This window comes from Cervus elaphus, chromosome 14 (genome assembly GCF_910594005.1).
Source record: "Cervus elaphus chromosome 14, mCerEla1.1, whole genome shotgun sequence".
NCBI lineage: Eukaryota > Metazoa > Chordata > Mammalia > Artiodactyla > Cervidae > Cervus > Cervus elaphus.
The window spans coordinates 21,598,305-21,616,632 of record NC_057828.1 but is presented as its reverse complement, the minus strand read 5'-3'; the positions used below and the strand labels follow the sequence as shown (position 1 = coordinate 21,616,632).

The window sequence follows — 18,328 nt, the reverse complement described above, 5'->3', positions numbered from 1 at the left end:
CTTCCAGAGTTTCTTGGCTACCAAGATCAAAATATGAAATATCTCTTTATTTGAGTCATTTTAATAACAAACTTGTATACACAAACAATTAGGTCAATCTGATGAAAATGAGATTCTTTTCTAAAAATCACTCATCTACCTCTAAAACAAAACAAAACAGAGAAGACAAATTTTTTCCGGAGTTCACCATTTAGTTGTCATATATTTTTAAAAGACTAAAAATTGAATGACTTTGCTAAATTTATAGTTTAAAACTCCACATATATATTTTTAACCATTCACCTAAAATGCATTATTAAGTAAGATTTGTAGGATTTGGCTAGTTTATTCTCTAGATTTACTTAAATAATTTTCTCGTGTGTTCATTATTTTGCTAACAGACTCATTGTTCATGATCTTTGACTGAAATCTGCTAAAAAATAGAAAGATATATATTACCAACACAGTGAGATTTTCAGTAGTATTAACATACTGTATCTACTTATTATATTAGTTCTTATTGTTTTTTCCTTCCCATACTTTCAATGCACTGTGAACAAAGGATATAGTATCTGGATCCTATTTTACTTTTCTCATTAGCATTTTTGAGCAGTTTTTCCCTCTCATTCATCTTTAAGATTCTCATAGCAATTTATAAAGCAGTAATCTTTCTTCTGAAGTAAAAGAGAAAGACCTTGTGACATTCATTGAAATCTATATCTAACAGAGCACTTTTCTGCCTCGTTTGTTGTCAAACAAAATTCTACTCATCCCTCAAGTCCCAGTTCAAATGGTACCTTCTCTGTGAACCCTTCCCTCCTCATTTCTACCTTAGGATTTTGGTTTATATTTACTTGTGCAACGTCAATATCTCCTTCTGAATTGTTATTTCTTAGGACCTAGGGTTCTGTCTCATTTATCTTTGTAGATCCAGTGCTTGGTGGTTGGTCTGATATAGAACAAGTGCCGCAAATTGCTAAAGTACTGATTAAAAAGAGTTTCATATAAACAAATCCATGAAACTACTGACTTTCCTGGTGGCTCAGGCAGTAAAGCATCTGTCTACTATGCCTACCATGCGGGAGACCCAGGTTCAATCCCTTAGTCGGGAAGATCTCCTGGAGAAGGAAATGGCAACCCACTCCAGTACTCTTGCCTGGAGAATCCCATGGACAGTGGAACCTGGTAGGCTACAGTCCATGAGGTCGCAAAGAGTCAGACACAACAGAGTGACTTCACTTTCACTTTCACTTTTATGAAAACTTAAGCAAGCAAATCTTAACTGGGTACCTACCATGCTGGAAGGACTGAAAGTTACAAAGATGAATAGGACAGTTCTTTACTTGAGTCATCCACTGTCTGCTGGGAAGATACAGTAAGACAATAGAGTACTGTGCTCGAAGATGAGGGCAAGCTCAGAGGAGAGCTTCTCCCAACAACTCTGGGTGTCAGGAAAGCCTTCCCAGAGGAGAACACAAGGAGGGAAATAAGAATGATTTCTATTTGGGGTTCACATCAATATCAGATTTCAAATTTACTTCCTCGCCACTGGTCCAGGCCAGGAAAGCTATTGCTATAGGAGGTGCCCACTGACACAGGAGATAGGGCAGCTTGTAGAATCCTCTGCCTGTATGTCCGCCTCTGAATATGAGACCAGAAGGGTGAGGATGACAGGCAGATGTTAGAGGAGGAAATGCCAAAGGCGATCCTCATTCCTTGCCTTGGTCAGAGGCAGCCTGCTGGCTGTCCCTGTCATTCTGTCTTGACCGGGGTAATGAGTGTTCTAATCAGAAAGGTTTCTGCTAGCCCAAACCATGTGCTACTTCAAAAGGAAGACAGATATCTAGAAAGACTTCCAAAAGGAAAACATATTTTCTTCTTATTCTCACAAACTGTAATGGATAGAACAGCGAGTCCTGATGACAGGGGAAGTAAAGCTGTGGTATGAAATGTGATCAGTTGATCATGCTATTGTACTTCTAGAGGGGGATATTCCAATCACTTAATAAGTGTCTTTGTGCCTTTAAGAGTACTTAAATTTTACAACTAATATTGCATGGGAAAGATCTTTTTATTAGTGTGTTTTAGAATTTAAAGTCAGTCTGCATTTTAACAGTTTTCTAAGTGAGAGAAAAACAGAAACATTTGTAAATGAAGGTGGCACATATTTATATCAGTAGATTTTATTTTATTTAATGAAGAAATGTGAGCAGTAAGTCTCAGTAGTGCTGGTATGATGATTTTACTTTGCTATTCCAAACTTGTTTCCTAATTGCTTTAAATATTAACTTCTGAATGCTGACATGTTTATCCTTGCAAACAGCGATGTAGTCTCTATTTTACCCACAAAAGAAAATCCATGATGCAAAGTAAATCATTCTGCTGATTTTGAGAGCAAAGTGGCTCTGTATGTATGTCCCTACAATAGTTTATTTCCCTGTTGCATAGATTCCCCCCCTCCAGGTTCTTGCATTTCCAGATTTTATAAAACAAATTAGTATCTTTATAGTCTTATTTTTATATCCTAAGATCAAAAGCCAAAAGTGACCAACAGAAAAATTATTTGAAAGAAAAATCATTTGAAAGGGTCAATTAATGAAAAATTCTATCCACCTGACCTTCATTTCCTTCTTGAATTCTTGAATCTGTTTTGGGCACATAAAGCCCACTGCTCTTCTGATTTTGGAACTTCTAGTTCTTTTAGGACTTTTTTCTTCCTTCATGAATTTTCACATTCACACATTTCATTCTCTGCCCCAAACTTTCAAGAAAGAATCCACCACCGTTCACCATACAACAAGTCCCCATTCTAGAAGACAAAACACTCTTCCTAATCTTCCTCTACTGTCCTGGTCTCAGGAGAAATAGAGAAAACAGTTCCCCAATACCAGCTCACCTACTTGCAGACTATAAATTGTATCCTTTTAATTGAAGCAACCTTGTAGTCTTCAGATGTTCCTTTTATTAAGCAATGATGCCCTGTTACACAGCCCTTTTCCTATTTTGTCAATTGTCTAGAAGCTGAATATTCACATACATGCCAAATGTCGGTGCCCATTTGTAATATTTGTTTTGGGATACAATGATTTTACCTCTGTATCATCACAAGATTAATTATTCTTTATCTTTAATTTATTGGTCCTATTACTTAAGTCTTTTATTATAAGCTGTCAAAAAACACCTTTTGGGAAGTATCTGGGGGTATAAATAATAAATTGATAAAAGAATTCATGATTAAAGAGGGAATGGAATCCATCACTCCACTCTTCTGCTAACATTTTCACAATGAATAGCAAGAGACTGTACAAACAATTAGCACAGAGCATACTGCTGTGTATAATCTATGTCCATGTATTTGCCGTGTAAAGGTTTACCATGTAAAACCTTGGTTTTTAATTCACTGGCAGATTTAGAGGATATTCATTTATAGAGTTAATATTACTGAAAAAGAGCTTTTAAGCCAAGTGAGTTTTTAATTAAAATAGCAAAAAGCGGCTTCAAGGCAGTAATGAGAAAACCAAGAAAAGTGAGTGAGTGTGGGTAACTCTAGTAGCAAACGGTTTGTAGAAGACCCGTGAAAACCACTTTAAAAACCGTTATATACACACAACAGATGTGTCATTGCAACTGTTTATTCTTTCAAATCATTTATACGCACACACACACGCACCCATCCTTCCCAACATACACACCTGAGTATAAAAATAAATAAGCAGACCCCTCTGTGAACAATCTCATTACTCTCTTTTAGGCTGGGGCTGAACTTTTGAAGCTGATGAGGGAAATCGTTTCCCATAAAAGATAATTTCATTTGCCAAAATGAAACTACTTTCCGTTATTAATGCTATAATGAAACAGCCTGAAATATGAATCAGTGATCTGAACAGAAAGGATGCTCCCGTTCCCCGCTCCAGGAGGGGAGTTCTCTAAACAATTACACCCATGGAAAGGGCTGTACGGTTGTATTTTCATCACTCGCCAGCTGAGCTGTGTGGCTGTCATACTTCCAGTCTCCCCTCCAGTGACAGCCGCATTGACAACATGTTATACTCCACATTGATTTTACAGTTAAGGAGCTGATTGTGATATATAGGGATTTTAAGAATTCAGCTGAGAGGCTGACTTTTGCCTTTTATCATTCCATTAAAATTTTATAACCATCTTTTTCATGTCATTTCATCCATGAATTCTTACTTTAGAAAGTGATAGCTACTGCTGTGAGCATAACTTTTCTCATGTTCAGAGCTTTTTATTGTATTAGCAAACTACCCCAATTATAGTTATTACTCATGTTTTACATAATTGTGGTGACCCTTTCAACCATGCAGTGGCACGCCGGTTGATTTGTATATAGAATTAGATGATTCGGCTTATCATTTTAAAGCACTAAATTGAAAGCGTGCCAGGAGTCGGGTTTTAACACTTCCTTAGCCAAAGGAGCTAATTAAGCTGCTTTCAGCATCCTCTCTTGAGTCACCGACTTTAAGGACCCTTCCTGCCACAAGAGCTGGGAGCCTACTCAGCTAGAGCGAGAAGCTAATAAAATGTATTCTGGGTTTTAAGGGGGAAAAATCATGCAATTGAAATTGAACATCTCTTCTTGCCCAAGATAAGAGATCATCTTTAAGGAAAGGCTGTGCTCTGTAGGGGCTTGAAGTGCCAGTTCATCTCATTATCCTGGATGTTTCCCTGATAACACTATCATCGTAGTCAAGAGAAATAAAAGGTTTATCCCCATCATAACAGAGAACAAACTGCATCATTGTTACTTTTCCCTGAAGAAGCTCACAGTTTGATAATGCACATATGATGAATAATTATGCAAGACCCCTGTGAAAACCCTAATAGAAAAATATTCTGATTTTTAAGTGTATATTACTCTTTTTTGAACAGGGAAGGGTGAGTTAGGGTTAGACTTGAAAGGCTCGATTCTCCACCATTGATTTTATGGACCCCAATCTCAGAGGATTTCGTTTTACAAAACAACATTGATATCTTACAAGACTTGCGCTTGCTTTTCTTTAGGAAAGAGCCAAATCTGGATGACAAGTATAAATAAGAAAGGATCTGTATTCCTATTTTGATATAATAATTGCTACTGCCGCTGTGTACCGGGGAGCAAAAGCAAGAAATGTCACAGTGGTTTGACGAAAGCTTCAGAATGAAAGCTAACAGCAGACTGAAACGAAAAATGTGATCCATCTAGGGATCACTGTACTTTCAGGATTTTTCTCTTCAAATAGGGTACATTACCAAATTGTCAGAAATGGCTTGATTTCAGGGTTAGTGCAGTGTAACAGCTTTCGTCTCTAAAAGTAATTATGATTCTACCATCAGTCCAGTTGGTGACAAATATGTGAATCATGTTGTGTAAAAATATGCTCCTATCACCAGCTATGATTGTGGTCCTTGGCTCCGCAAAGCCGTGGTTGCGTTTAAAATTTAAACCTTGGTTATAACACTGAATCGCACACACACATCATCAGTGCTGTTTTAAACAATTACTAAATCCAAGTCTATCTTTTTTAAAGATTTTTCCATAAAATCTAATGTTCACAGAAAAATCGCATAAATGTTCAAATTGCTGTGGGCAGAAAAGGGGGATATAGGATTTTTCTTGATCTGTTGTAGCAATTTATAGATTTCAGGCCGTGGTTTATAAGAATGCTAAATGTTCTGGAATTACAGCTGTTACTGATCAGTGATTGAGCCAGATTTGTGTTATTGCACCATGTTCTTGCTTGTACCTAGAGAGCAGTAAAGCCTCAATATAATAAAAAGCACCTGCATTTTAAATGAAATTTCAATTGAAAAACTTAACAGCCCTTCAAATTGCAGAATTTAACGCAGCCCAGTAAAGCTTAAATAACACTTTGCCTCCGCAGGCTGAGGGGTTTGCATTCAAGGTGACTTGAGTGTGTCGCATGGTGAAATTATTTACAATTAAGGAATTTCTCTGGAGGGCTGCAGGATATTTGCTGCTCCACAACACCTAGGCGGGCATATGGTGGGCCTTTTTCAGTATTCATGGAGCCTCCTGAACCTTTATGATAATTGAATCAGTTAGAGTGCTGAGTGGAGCAAGCATTAAACCTGTTAACCTAAAGGTCAGATCTGTGCATTGTTTATTTATCAGTAGGTGAAAGAGCTAAATCGGCAGCTTCTGTCACAGTCACAGTAAAAAATCACCTATAATATTAACAGGGAGTAGATAAATTGCAAAACATGGATTAGAATGATAAACAGACCCGGGGATAATATGGAATATATAATGAGAGATGCTGAAGGGTTTTACTGGGCTATAAAATATACAGGTTTGTTATGATAGTGTTATTGATTATAATGAGTTACCAGAGTTCCAGAAAAATGGGGCGTAAGTTGTGAAATTTGGTTACAGCTGCCCTCTTGTGTCTTTCTCTCCTAAGGTCTTTATTTCAGAAGAGTCTTCGTGATGTTGGGGAATCCTTAGTTTTAATCAAAAGAAATGATTTAATAAAGTTATCTTACAAGAGCAAATGGCAATTGAATTCAATAATGTTCAACAAGTGCATCTTACACATTTAAGAGGAAAGCAGTCATGAGCCTTGCCTATATGACACTTGGCCACTTACCCAATGGCCTTTACTGTGTCCAGTTTCATATTCTGGGAGGAGAGTGATCACTGATTTTAGTTCTGTTCTGAGGGGTGGGAAGTTTCCAAGACGTATCACCACTTACTTTCTACTTTATAGAACCTGGACCTATAGACCCTCCAATTATTCTGGACAAGAAGTCGAGAATGATACTGGTCACCTGGCAGCATCCTTTAAAGTGCAACGGGCTCATTACCCATTATAACATTTACCAACATGGCCGCCTCAGCTTGAAAACTTCTGGAAATGTCACTAATGGCACAGTGACCCATTTACGCCCATATACGGCCTACACGTTTCAAGTAGAAGCTTGTACTTCAAAAGGGTGTTCCCTGTCAGCAGATTCCCAGACCGTTTGGACACTCCCAGATGCACCAGAAGGTATCCTGAGTCCAGAGCTGTTCTCTGATACCCCAACATCCGTGATCATATCTTGGCAACCCCCTACCCATCCCAACGGCCTGGTGGAGAACTCCGCCATCCAGAGAAGGGTCCAAGGGAAGGAGGCAGTCACCACCCTGGTGACTCTCCCGGGAAGTCATCCCAGGAGGTTTATAGACAAGACTTCTGCTCTTAGTCCGTGGACAAAATATGAGTATCGAGTGCTAATGAGCACTGCTGATGGAGGGACAAACAGCAGTGATTGGGCAGAAGTGACCACGAGACCCTCGCGACCTGCTGGGGTGCAGCCCCCCGAGGTGGATGTGTTAGGACCCAACGCAGCCAAGGTAAGAAGCTAAGTGTCTGCTCTGCAGACTAGGAATGTACCCTGCATTGACTCCGTGTTAAACAGAGCCATCTACTGACAAAACGCACACATGTGTTGTTTTAGGCAATCACTGGAGAAACTGGGTTTTTGGCCTTTGGCCCAAACTCTCTCGAATTTGATGTCAGTTTTTCATTTCTCCCTGAATCCCCTTAATTATATTGTTGAGATGCTTCCATTTGCCGCACACACCTGAAATCCTTTGAATGCCACCCTGGGATGCTTAGCTTAACCACCACGTCAGATCTAAATAGATCAGAAAATGAGAAGAGGTGGGGAAATGCGGGGGGAAGGGATTAGTGTATTAACAAAAGTTCCAATTACCAATATTCTGATTTTTTTTTTTTAATGATCAAAGAATCAAGAGGATGGGGGAAAGAAAGAAAAATAGCAGATTACGGGGCTATTTAGGAACTGTTCAATTATTCACTTCATTCTGCTGGGAATGAACTCTAGAGGCTAGGATAACTACCATTGTTTTGGCTTGCATACAAACTTCATTCAAGGGAAATTAGTGTAACCAAACAGGAGGGAGTTTTGTAGCTTAGAAGCCTCTTTTGTGTAAATACACACATGCTTCCATGGATTCAGTCTTGTACTACTGCCAAAAGCATTGGTGCAGCAGCTTGCTCGCCAGAGCACAAAACAAAGGACATTTGCATAACAGCAAAGTTCATCTGTTGAAATTATTACTTGAATCGCTGTTGTGTGTTCTCTCGTGCCTACGAAAAGCAAACACTGGGTGATGCGAAATAGTGTAAATCATTGAAGAAATTTAATTGAACCTACATACTAAAATCTGTGTTTCAAAGTCTGCCTTCATGAGTTTACGCAGGAGATTGGTCAAAGCAACACAGCTTCTTGATAGAAACATCTCAAATGTATAGAATTCTGTTGATAAAACATCAAAAGGAAATCAATTTGAAGGACATGATGTATGGTGTTTACTATATGAATTGGGCAATCTTAAGAATTGTTCTTCATTCAAAGGAAAAGCAGAACAAACCAAAGGAAAACCCCAAACAAACCTAGAGTTATTAATCATTCCAGAAATGACTTTTCTTTTTAATCCTAAGGGAATTTTGCAAAACTTCGGTAGCAGTACCAATCAATATGATGTGGCATAAGCAGAGTCCTTCACAAAGGCAAAGCTAGGTAATGGACGTTTTTTCTAGATTCTTTCTAACAAAGATTTAATAGCTAGGCAAATCCGAAAGATGACAAATATTTTCAGAAAAGTAATAGCTCAGTGCATAATTCTATGTGATTCAGCATTTATAAATGATGATCAAAAGTATTCAAAGTAAGCTGCCTGGCTTTTTCATTCATCCTTTTTTTTCCCTTCCTCTTTTGATTTTGTAACCTCATCCAAGAATGTTAAACAATGTGCATGGCTTGTCAACCTGCTAAAGTACGATTTAGCTTGGTTTGAGAGCAGAATCTCACAGACACTCACCAGGCCTGGAATCTAAAAGTCTCTAAGAAGGTGCTTAGAATATACAGACAAAGTACACTAGTGCTCATTTTTTAAAAAATTCATACCTGTTACTAATCCTTACTTTATAACTAGAAAATCAAAAATTATCAATGAAGAGAGTCATCAGGATTATTTAGCTGAATCTAGTATTGGACTATATGTATTTAAATAATATTAAAACAACATATTTATGCTTCAGAATTATTTGCTCACCTTCAGAAAGGTTCAGAAAGATCTTCAGATTGCCAGAATAGGTGTTCTAATGACACTGCTTATCTGGTAAACAGGCAGTGTGACAACAGTACTGTGATTTCTTTTTATAAAAGATAAGATTTGAAAATTAAAATTGCAGATGGATAAAATCTGAGAAACAGAAGCATGGTCTTTAATATATAGGCTAAAAGGTTCATTCAACATTTACCATATGGAATCATTCTAAATATTAGGATGAGCAAAATTGTCAATAATATTATTGACAATAATAATTTCAGTTCTACCAACATTTATTGAGCATCTACACATCTTAATGAGTGCCTCTGTTAGGCACTGAGGACACAGTAAGACCAAGACAAAATCTTTACCTTCATGGAGTGTACATTTTAGACAAAACAATATAAATAAATAAAATGCTCAGAAATGGAAAAAAAAAAACTTGGGGGAAAAACAAGTCAGGTTAAGAGGAATAAAGACTACCAGTTGATTGAGAGATAATACAGGAACTGGACTGGTATTTCACTCTAGTTCTTACCATTTTGCACCATCTGGTCTTTTCACCACCTTTCCTCCTATAAGAACTTGCAGTCTAATAGGGAAAACAAGGAAACTTCACATACTTAGGCCAACTGGAAAATAACCCAAAGTAACATCTTAATAAGTGTAAAAAGATGAGCTATGACTTGGCATAGATATGAGCCTTAAGAAGGGAAAGTTGCATAACAACAAGGTCCTACATAGGGAATTATATTCAATATCCTATAATAAACCATAATGGAAAAGAATATAAAATATATATATGTGTGTGTATATATATATATGAATAACTGAATCACTTTGCTATATAGCAGAAATTAGCACAGCATTGCAAATCAACTGTACTTCAATAAAATTTTAAAAAAGAAAAAGGGGAAACTTGCACATCATATTATTAATATCTTATTTGATTATAAGGAAAACAACATTTAATGTCAAAGAGGTTGTGTTATCTGAAAAAGTGAAAGCCACACACTTTGGTGTTGCATTTATTCATTTAAGAAAATGCATTTCATCATATAAAGTTGGTAAAAAATACCAAAACCTGTAAAAGAGGGTTTAATCAAGCTCTAATTTAGAATTATGCTATAGATCCAAAACTTCTAAATAGAATAAAATATTAGCAAATTGAACAAGCATACTTACTCTTAGCCCAGTCTCAGCCCATTATATCGATCTTTGTAAAAACTCTTATTCGTAAAGTTCTTTTTTTCTTTATTTTTATTTGAAGGATAACTGCAATAGTGTTGGTTTCTGCTGTAGATCGCCATGGATCAGTCATAGGTACACATATGTTCCCTTCCTCTTGAGCTTCCCACCCACCTCCCATCCTAGCCCACCCCTCTAGGTTGTCACAGAGCCCTGACTTGAGTCCCCTGAGACATATAGCAAATTCCCACTGTCTATCTATTTTATATATGTTAGCTATGTGTAGTTTTAAAATGTGATTTGATGGAGTTAAAGAAATTAGAAGTAAATTACATTGTTTGTGTGTTACTTTTTTCAAGCCTGAAGCCAATCAACTAAACCACCTTCATAAATTTTTGTTGACGACCGGGATCATGCAGGTGCCTTAATTGTTTAGGGCCACACTTCAGAGATCTGATTGAGTAGGTTAAAGTCAGTAGTTCCTTAAACACCTACCCACCTGTCCTATCTTATGAAAATATATAGTAAATAAACAGAGAAATGGAAATCCAAGCAATTAAGAACCACACAAATTAAAGAAACTATTGTCATCAATAAAGCATCTCTAAAATAAACATTTTATTCTAAGCCATAAATGACACTTTATTTTAAAATTTTCAGTGTAAAAGTCTTCTTTTGCAGAACATCTTTTGCTTATTAAGCCAGGAACATGGTCCTTAGTCTGACTTTTGGGGGCTGCAACAATATTTTATAATCCTTCATATGAGCAATAGATAAATAAAAGGCTATGGGAAATTAAATTGAAAGTTTTAATCTCACATATTTTGGCCACACTATAATAAAGTAGTCTTAAGAATTGGAAAGAATAGAATCCAATATTTCACTAACTGGCTCCTTAAAAAGCTTGGTCACATTTATTTTTAGTAATAGCTCCAGGATGTTTTCAAGAGGATGATCAAATTAGATACCATTTCTGTTAGCCTACTCACTATAATGACAATGGCCTTCTCCACCTTGCTCTAAATTCCTTCTAAAAACTTTCTGTGGAAGTAGACTCATGTCTTCTAACTCAGTACTGTCAAAAAGACATATCTTCCTAAGTCTTTAACTTTTTAAGTGAGAAAAATAGCAAATTTCTGGATGCAAACATTTATAGTAGAAAACACAGGGATTTTTCAGCTTTTCAAATGACTGTCTTCAGAGTCATTACATCACATCTCTTAATCTCTGCAGGTTGATATCTTATGCAGATTTTTATTTTATGAGTGTTTTCTTAGCCTCAATAACCGAGTTCCAAATCAATTCACTCTCAGCTCAACTGCGAACACAGACTGCATCTGAAGTTTGAATTCTTTCAAGGACTGCCAAGCCTTGACCTGAACTTTCAGAATATTCTAGTTCCAGAGGCAAGTGGCATTCCACATGTGTGTCAGGTAGAACTGAGCTGTGATAACCCTTCCATTTTTTATTTGCAAGTAACAGGAAGCCCTGTAAGTTTGACCTTGACTCATTTCTTGAGCCCACAAAGAACACTGTACCACCAAAATAAATAGAATCCTATGTCTGCTTTATAAACTTTGCTTAATTTAGGCCTCTTTGATCTCTCCTCCATCCAGGCAAATCCTCTGTGCTCATAAGGAACACATCTAAAACTTGTCTTCACCAGCACATTTTGGAACTCTCTTCTCCTAGAAGTTTTTAAAATCAGCAATGATTTCAAGCCATGTAGTAAAATTTCAGTAGATGCCAAGTCCTTGTTAATTATAAATTAGGACTGTAATCATCAAGCAGCTGCCCAAATGACATGTTGTTTAGTCACTCAGTCATGTCCAACTGTTGGCGACCCCATGGACTATAGCCCACCAGGCTTCCCTGTCCTTCGCTACCTCCCAGAGCTTACTCAAGACTCAATCATGTCCATTGATTTGGTGATTCCATCCAACCATCTCATTCTCTGTTGCCCCCTTCTTCTCCTGCCCTCAATCTGTCTATTTTGTCTCCAGCAATTAGTAAGAGTACCCTACGAAAATCTCAGGTTAAATTGCTCCTAGAGGAAACTTTTTTCCTTTAAGACAGAAAATTTTAGTTCATCATTCTCTGTTCTAATTTGTCTATAACACATTTCAAACTTTAATTTTGTATAGAACTATAAGTGTAGGTATCAATATATCACTTTGTGGAAAACTTGTTTAAATTATCAAAATAGCTGTATGCCAAGGAAAATATAATGCCATCAGCCATGACTGCAATTACTTGTTAAATTCCATCACTGAGTATTTGGCATTAAGTAAATGTACAATTTAGGCTCTGTTCTCATGAAACTTAGTCTATTTGGAAGATGAAATATACACTCTAAAATTTAAGGAACATTGCAAGGCAAGAAAAAAGAGATGAAGCAGGATAGCATATAAATAATGGATTTTTAATGACCTATGTGCATTTTTCTAGGGTCTTTTCCCCCTATAAGAGCATGAGTGGGTTAGCACAATGCCCTTACAATATTTAGTCAGAGAAGAAAAAGAACATTAAACATTATTAGAAAACATTGTTTCTTTCTTCTGACGTTCATGTCTATGACTTAAACAGGATCATTTTTTACTTGCTTTTTTTAAAGCTTTCCACACATTTCTTCTCTTTGCGAAAAGGATATGTTGTTATTGCTGTTACTTGCTACATTATGCACTAGTGAGATTCAGAAGCTCAATTTCACTTTCTCAGAAGATGCAAAGAATGAGTTCTGCACTCCCACCACCACCATCCAAAAAAAGAATAGTGACATGTTTAGAATACACACTTATAATGCAAAACAAGGAATTCTGATATTTCGTCTAATTGAGTTATAAAGAAGGACACTCTCAAATCCTGCTGCTGCCCCACTGATGCGTGTGGATGTGTGAATTCTCTCCATGTGTGTGCTCTGCGTCTTTCCGGACACCCGTGGTGGAGATGAATCACTGAGGTGTGTATTAGTCTGACAGTCTTAGAAAGTCTCCAGACTAACAGCCCAACCCAGGAAACTGCATCTCATTTAGTTCCTGGTGGACTGCTAATTGATCTAAAAACTCTTCATTACTGTCTAGTGTAAAGGGCTGAGTCAAAAGTGGGTATTTCTACAGTGACTTAACTGAAAACAAGACAGGGCAAAACGCCGGGCCCTGTGAACCTCCGCAATTGCTCTGTTCCTATGTTGTCACATTGGTTCTAATTTTTCTTTTATTTCAGGTCACTTGGAAGCCCCCACTCATCCTGAATGGAGACATCCTTAACTATGAGATCCGCATGCCTGACCCTCACATCACCATCACCAATGTTACTTCTTCTGTGTTAAGTTATGTTGTTACTCATCTGATTCCTTTCACTAATTACTCCGTCACCATTGTGGCTTGCTCAGGGGGTAACGGGTATCTAGGGGGGTGCACAGAGAGCTTCCCTACCCACGTGACCACCCCTCCTGCCCTGCCGCAGGATCTTGGCCCATTGTCCGTGGTTCCACTAAGTGAATCATATGTTGGGATTTCCTGGCAGCCACCATCCAGGCCAAACGGACCTGATGTGAGGTAAGAGACAGCAATGATGCTTTTGTATTTTGTTGTGATCTTCTCTCTCCAGGAAGGAAGGGAGGAGGCTCTTCCTCACATATGAACATAGAACTAATTTCTTATTGGATATTCATATTTGTGACTTTTTTTATTGAACTAGAGTAGATTTATCATGTTTTGTTAATTTCTGCTGACTGCAAAGTGATTAAGTTATTCATATATATATATGCTTTTTTATATGATTTTCCATTGTGGTTTATCTCAGGATATTGAATATAGTTTCCTGTGCTATACAGTAGGACCTGGTTGTTTATCCAATTTAGGTATAATAGTTTGCATCTGCTAACCTCAGGTTCCCAATCCTTTCCTCTCCCACATACTCTGTGTCAGCCTTACTCATAACTTTCATACAGTTTCATCTTGTGTATCTTGACATATGGAACCATGAAAAATTTATCATGGTAAAAATATCATGATATTCTAGGAACTAAAGATGGTTGAAGGGGCTTCCCCGGTGGCTCAGTGATAAAGAATCTGCCTGCCAGTGCAGGAGACAGGGGTTCAACCCCTGGGTCAGGAACATGCCCTGGAGAAGGGAATGACAACCCACTCCAATATTCTTGCCTGCAGAGTCACATGGACAGAGGATCTTGGCAGGCTATGGTCCATGGGATCACAAAAGAGTGAAGACACGACTTAGTGACTAAACAGGAACAAAAAACCTTGAAACAACAATCAATATTCTCTAATGATTCTCTATACAATCCGTCTCTTCATTTTCAAAGTATATTCTTTTTTTTTTTTCCATTTATTTTTATTAGTTGGAGGCTAATTACTTTACAATATTGTAGTGGTTTTTGCCATACATTGACGTGAATCAGCCATGGACTTACATGTATTCCCGATCCTGATTCCCCCTCCCACCTCCCTCCCCACCCCATCCCTCTGGGTCGTCCCAGTGCACCAGCCCCGAGCACTTGTCTCATGCATCCATCCTGGGCTGGTGATCTGTTTCACCCTTGATAATATACATGTTTCGATGCTATTCTCTCAAAACATCCCACCCTCGCCTTCTCCCACAGAGTCCAAAAGTCTGTTCTGTACATCTGTGTCTCTTTTTCTGTTTTGCATATAGGGTTATCGTTACCATCTTTCTAAATTCATATATATGTGTTAGTATACTGTATTGGTCTTTATCTTTCTGGCTTACTTCACTCTGTATAATGGTTTCATCCATCTCATTGGAACTGATTCAAATGGATTCTTTTTAATGGCTGAGTAATATTCCATGGTGTATATGTACCACAGCTTCCTTATCCATTCGTCTGCTGATGGGCATCTAGGTTGCTTCCATGTCCTGGCTATTATAAACAGTGCTGCGATGAACATTGGGGTGCACGTGTCTCTTTTAGATCTGGTTTCCTTGGTGTGTATGCCCAGAAGTGGGATTGCTGGGTCATATGGCAGTTCTATTTCCAGTTTTTTAAGGAATCTCCACACTGTTCTCCATAGCGGCTATACTAGTTTGCATTCCCACCAAGAGTGTAAGAGGGTTCCCTTTTCTCCACACCCTCTCCAGCATTTATTGCTTGTAGACTTTTGGATAGCAGCCATCCTGACTGGCGTGTAATGGTATCTCACTGTGGTTTTGATTAGCGTTTCTCTGATAATGAGTGATGTTGAGCATCTTTTCATGTGTTCATTAGCCATCTGTATGTCTTCTTTGGAGAAATGTCTGTTTAGTTCTTTGGCCCATTTTTTGATTGGGTCACTTATTTTTCTGGAATTGAGCTGCAGGAGTGCTTGTATATTTTTGAGATTAATCCCTTCTCTGTTGCTTCATTTGCTATAATTTTCTCCCATTCTGAGGGCTGTCTTTTCACCTTGCTTATAGTTTCCTTTGTTGTGCAAAAGCTTTTAAGTTTCATTAGGTCCCATTTGTTTATTTTTGCTTTTATTTCCAATATTCTGGGAGGTGGGTCATAGAGGATCCTGCTGTGGTTTATGTTGGAGAGTGTTTTGCCTATGTTCTCCTCTAGGAGTTTTATAGTTTCTGGTCTTACATTTAGATCTTTAATCCATTTTGAGTTTATTTTTGTGTATGGTGTTAGAAAGTGTTCTAGTTTCATTCTTTTACAAGTGGTTGACCAGTATTTCCAGCACCACTTGTTAAAGAGGTTGTCTTTTTTCCATTGTATATCCTTGCCTCCTTTGTTGAAGATAAGGTGTCCATAGGTCCGTGGATTTATCTCTGGGCTTTCTATTCTGTTCCATTGATCTATATTTCTGTCTTTGTGCCAGTACCACACTGTCTTGATGACTGTGGCTTTGTAGTATAGTCTGAAGTCAGGCAGGTTGTTTCCTCCAGTTCCATTCTTCTTTCTCAGGATTACTTTGGCTATTCGAGGTTTCTTGTATTTCCATACAAATTGTGAAATTATTTGTTCTAGTTCTGTGAAAAATACTATTGGTAGCTTGATAGGGATTGCATTGAATCTATAGATTGCTTTGGGTAGTATAGCCATTTTGACAATATTGATTCTTCCAATCCATGAACACGGTATATTTCTCCATCTGTTTGTGTCCTCTTTGATTTCTTTCATCAGTGTTTTATAGTTTTCTATGTATAGGTCTTTTGTTTATTTAGGTAGATATACTCCTAAGTATTTTATTCTTTTTGTTTCAATGGTGAATGGTATTGTTTCCTTAATTTCTCTCTCTGTTTTCTCATTGTTAGTATATAGGAATGCAAGGGATTTCTGTGTGTTAATTTTATATCCTGCAACTTTACTATATTCACTGATTAGCTCTAGTAATTTTCTGGTAGAGTCTTTAGGGTTTTCTATGTAGAGGATCATGTCATCTGCAAACAGCGAGAGTTTCACTTCTTCTTTTCCTATCTGGATTCTTTTTGCTTCTTTTTCTGCTCTGATTGCTGTGGCCAAAACTTCCAAAACTATGTTGAATAGTAGTGGTGAGAGTGGGCACCCTTGTCTTGTTCCTCATTTTAGGGGAAATGCTTTCAATTTTTCACCATTGAGGGTAATGCTTTCTGTGGGTTTGTCATATATAGCTTTTATTACGTTGAGGTATGTTCCTTCTATTCCTGCTTTCTGGAGAGTTTTAAACATAAATGGATGTTGAATTTTGTCAAAGGCTTTTTCTGCATCTATTGAAATAATCATATGGTTTTTATCTTTCAATTTGTTAATGTGGTGTATTACATTGATTGATTTGCAGATATTAAAGAATCCTTGCATTCCTGGGATAAAGCCCACTTGGTCATGGTGTATGATTTTTTTAATATGTTGTTGGATTCTGTTTGCTAGAATTTTGTTAAGGATTTTTGCATCTATGTTCATCAGTGATATTGGCCTGTAGTTTTCTTTTTTTGTGGCATCTTTGTCTGGTTTTGGAATTAGGGTGATGCTGGCCTCATAGAATGAGTTTGGAAGCTTACCTTCTTCTGAAATTTTCTGGAAGAGTTTGAGTAAGATAGGTGTTAGCTCTTCTCTAAATTTTTGGTAGAATTCAGCTGTGAAGCCATCTGGTCCTGGGCTTTTGTTTGCTGGAAGATTTCTGATTACAGTTTCGATTTTCTTGCTTGTGATGGGTCTGTTAGGATCTTCTATTTTTTTCTGGTTCAGTTTTGGAAAGTTATACTTTTCTAAGGATTTGTCCATTTCTTCCAAGTTGTCCATTTTATTGGCATAGAGCTGCTGGTAGTAGTCTCTTATGATCCTTTGTATTTCAGTGTTGTCTGTTGTGATCTCTCCATTTTCATTTCTAATTTTGTTAATTTGGTTCTTCTCCCTTTGTTTCTTAATGAGTCTTACTAACGGTTTGTAGATTTTGGTTATTTTTTCAAAAAACCAGCTTTTAGCATTGTTGATTTTTGCTATGGTCTCTTTAGTTCCTTTTGCATTGATTTCCGCCCTGATTTTTAAGATTTATTTCCTTCTACTAACCCTGGGGTTCTTCATTTCTTCCTTCTCTAGTTGCTTTAGGCATAGAGTTAGGTTATTTATTTGACTTTTTTCTTATTTCTTGAGGTAAGCCTGTAATGCTATGAACCTTCCCCTTAGCACTGCTTTTACAGTGTCCCATAGGTTTGGGTTGTTGTGTTTTCATTTTCATTCATTTCTATACATATTTTGATTTCTTTCTTGATTTCTTCTATGATTTGTTGGTTATTCAGAAGTGTGTTATTTAGCCTCCATATGTTTGAATTTTTAATAATTTTTTTTCCTGTAATTGAGATCTAATCCTACTGCACTGTGGTCAGAAAAGATGACTGGAATGATTTCAATTTTTTTGAATTTCCCAAGGCTAGATTTATGGCCCAGGATGTGATCTATTCTGGAGAAGGTTCCATGTGCACTTGAGAAAAAGGTGAAATTGATTGTTTTGGGGTGAAATGTCCTATAGATATCAATTAGGTCTAGCTGGTCCATTGTGTCATTTAAAGTTTGTGTTTCCTTGTTAATTTTCTGTTTAGTTGATCTATCCATAGTTGTGAGTGGGGTATTAAAGTCTC

At 37.3% G+C, this 18,328-nt stretch overlaps 1 protein-coding gene across 1 annotated transcript in view; it reads left to right on the top strand.

Moving 5' to 3' along the window:
- Window positions 1–18,328, top strand: part of USH2A (usherin) — an 890,339-nt gene that overhangs the window by 563,030 nt on the left and 308,981 nt on the right. Inside the window, exons 41-42 of the mRNA XM_043922807.1 lie at window positions 6,711–7,339; window positions 13,475–13,809. Coding sequence (XP_043778742.1) covers window positions 6,711–7,339; window positions 13,475–13,809 — 964 coding nt within the window. The remainder of the gene's footprint in view (window positions 1–6,710; window positions 7,340–13,474; window positions 13,810–18,328) is intronic.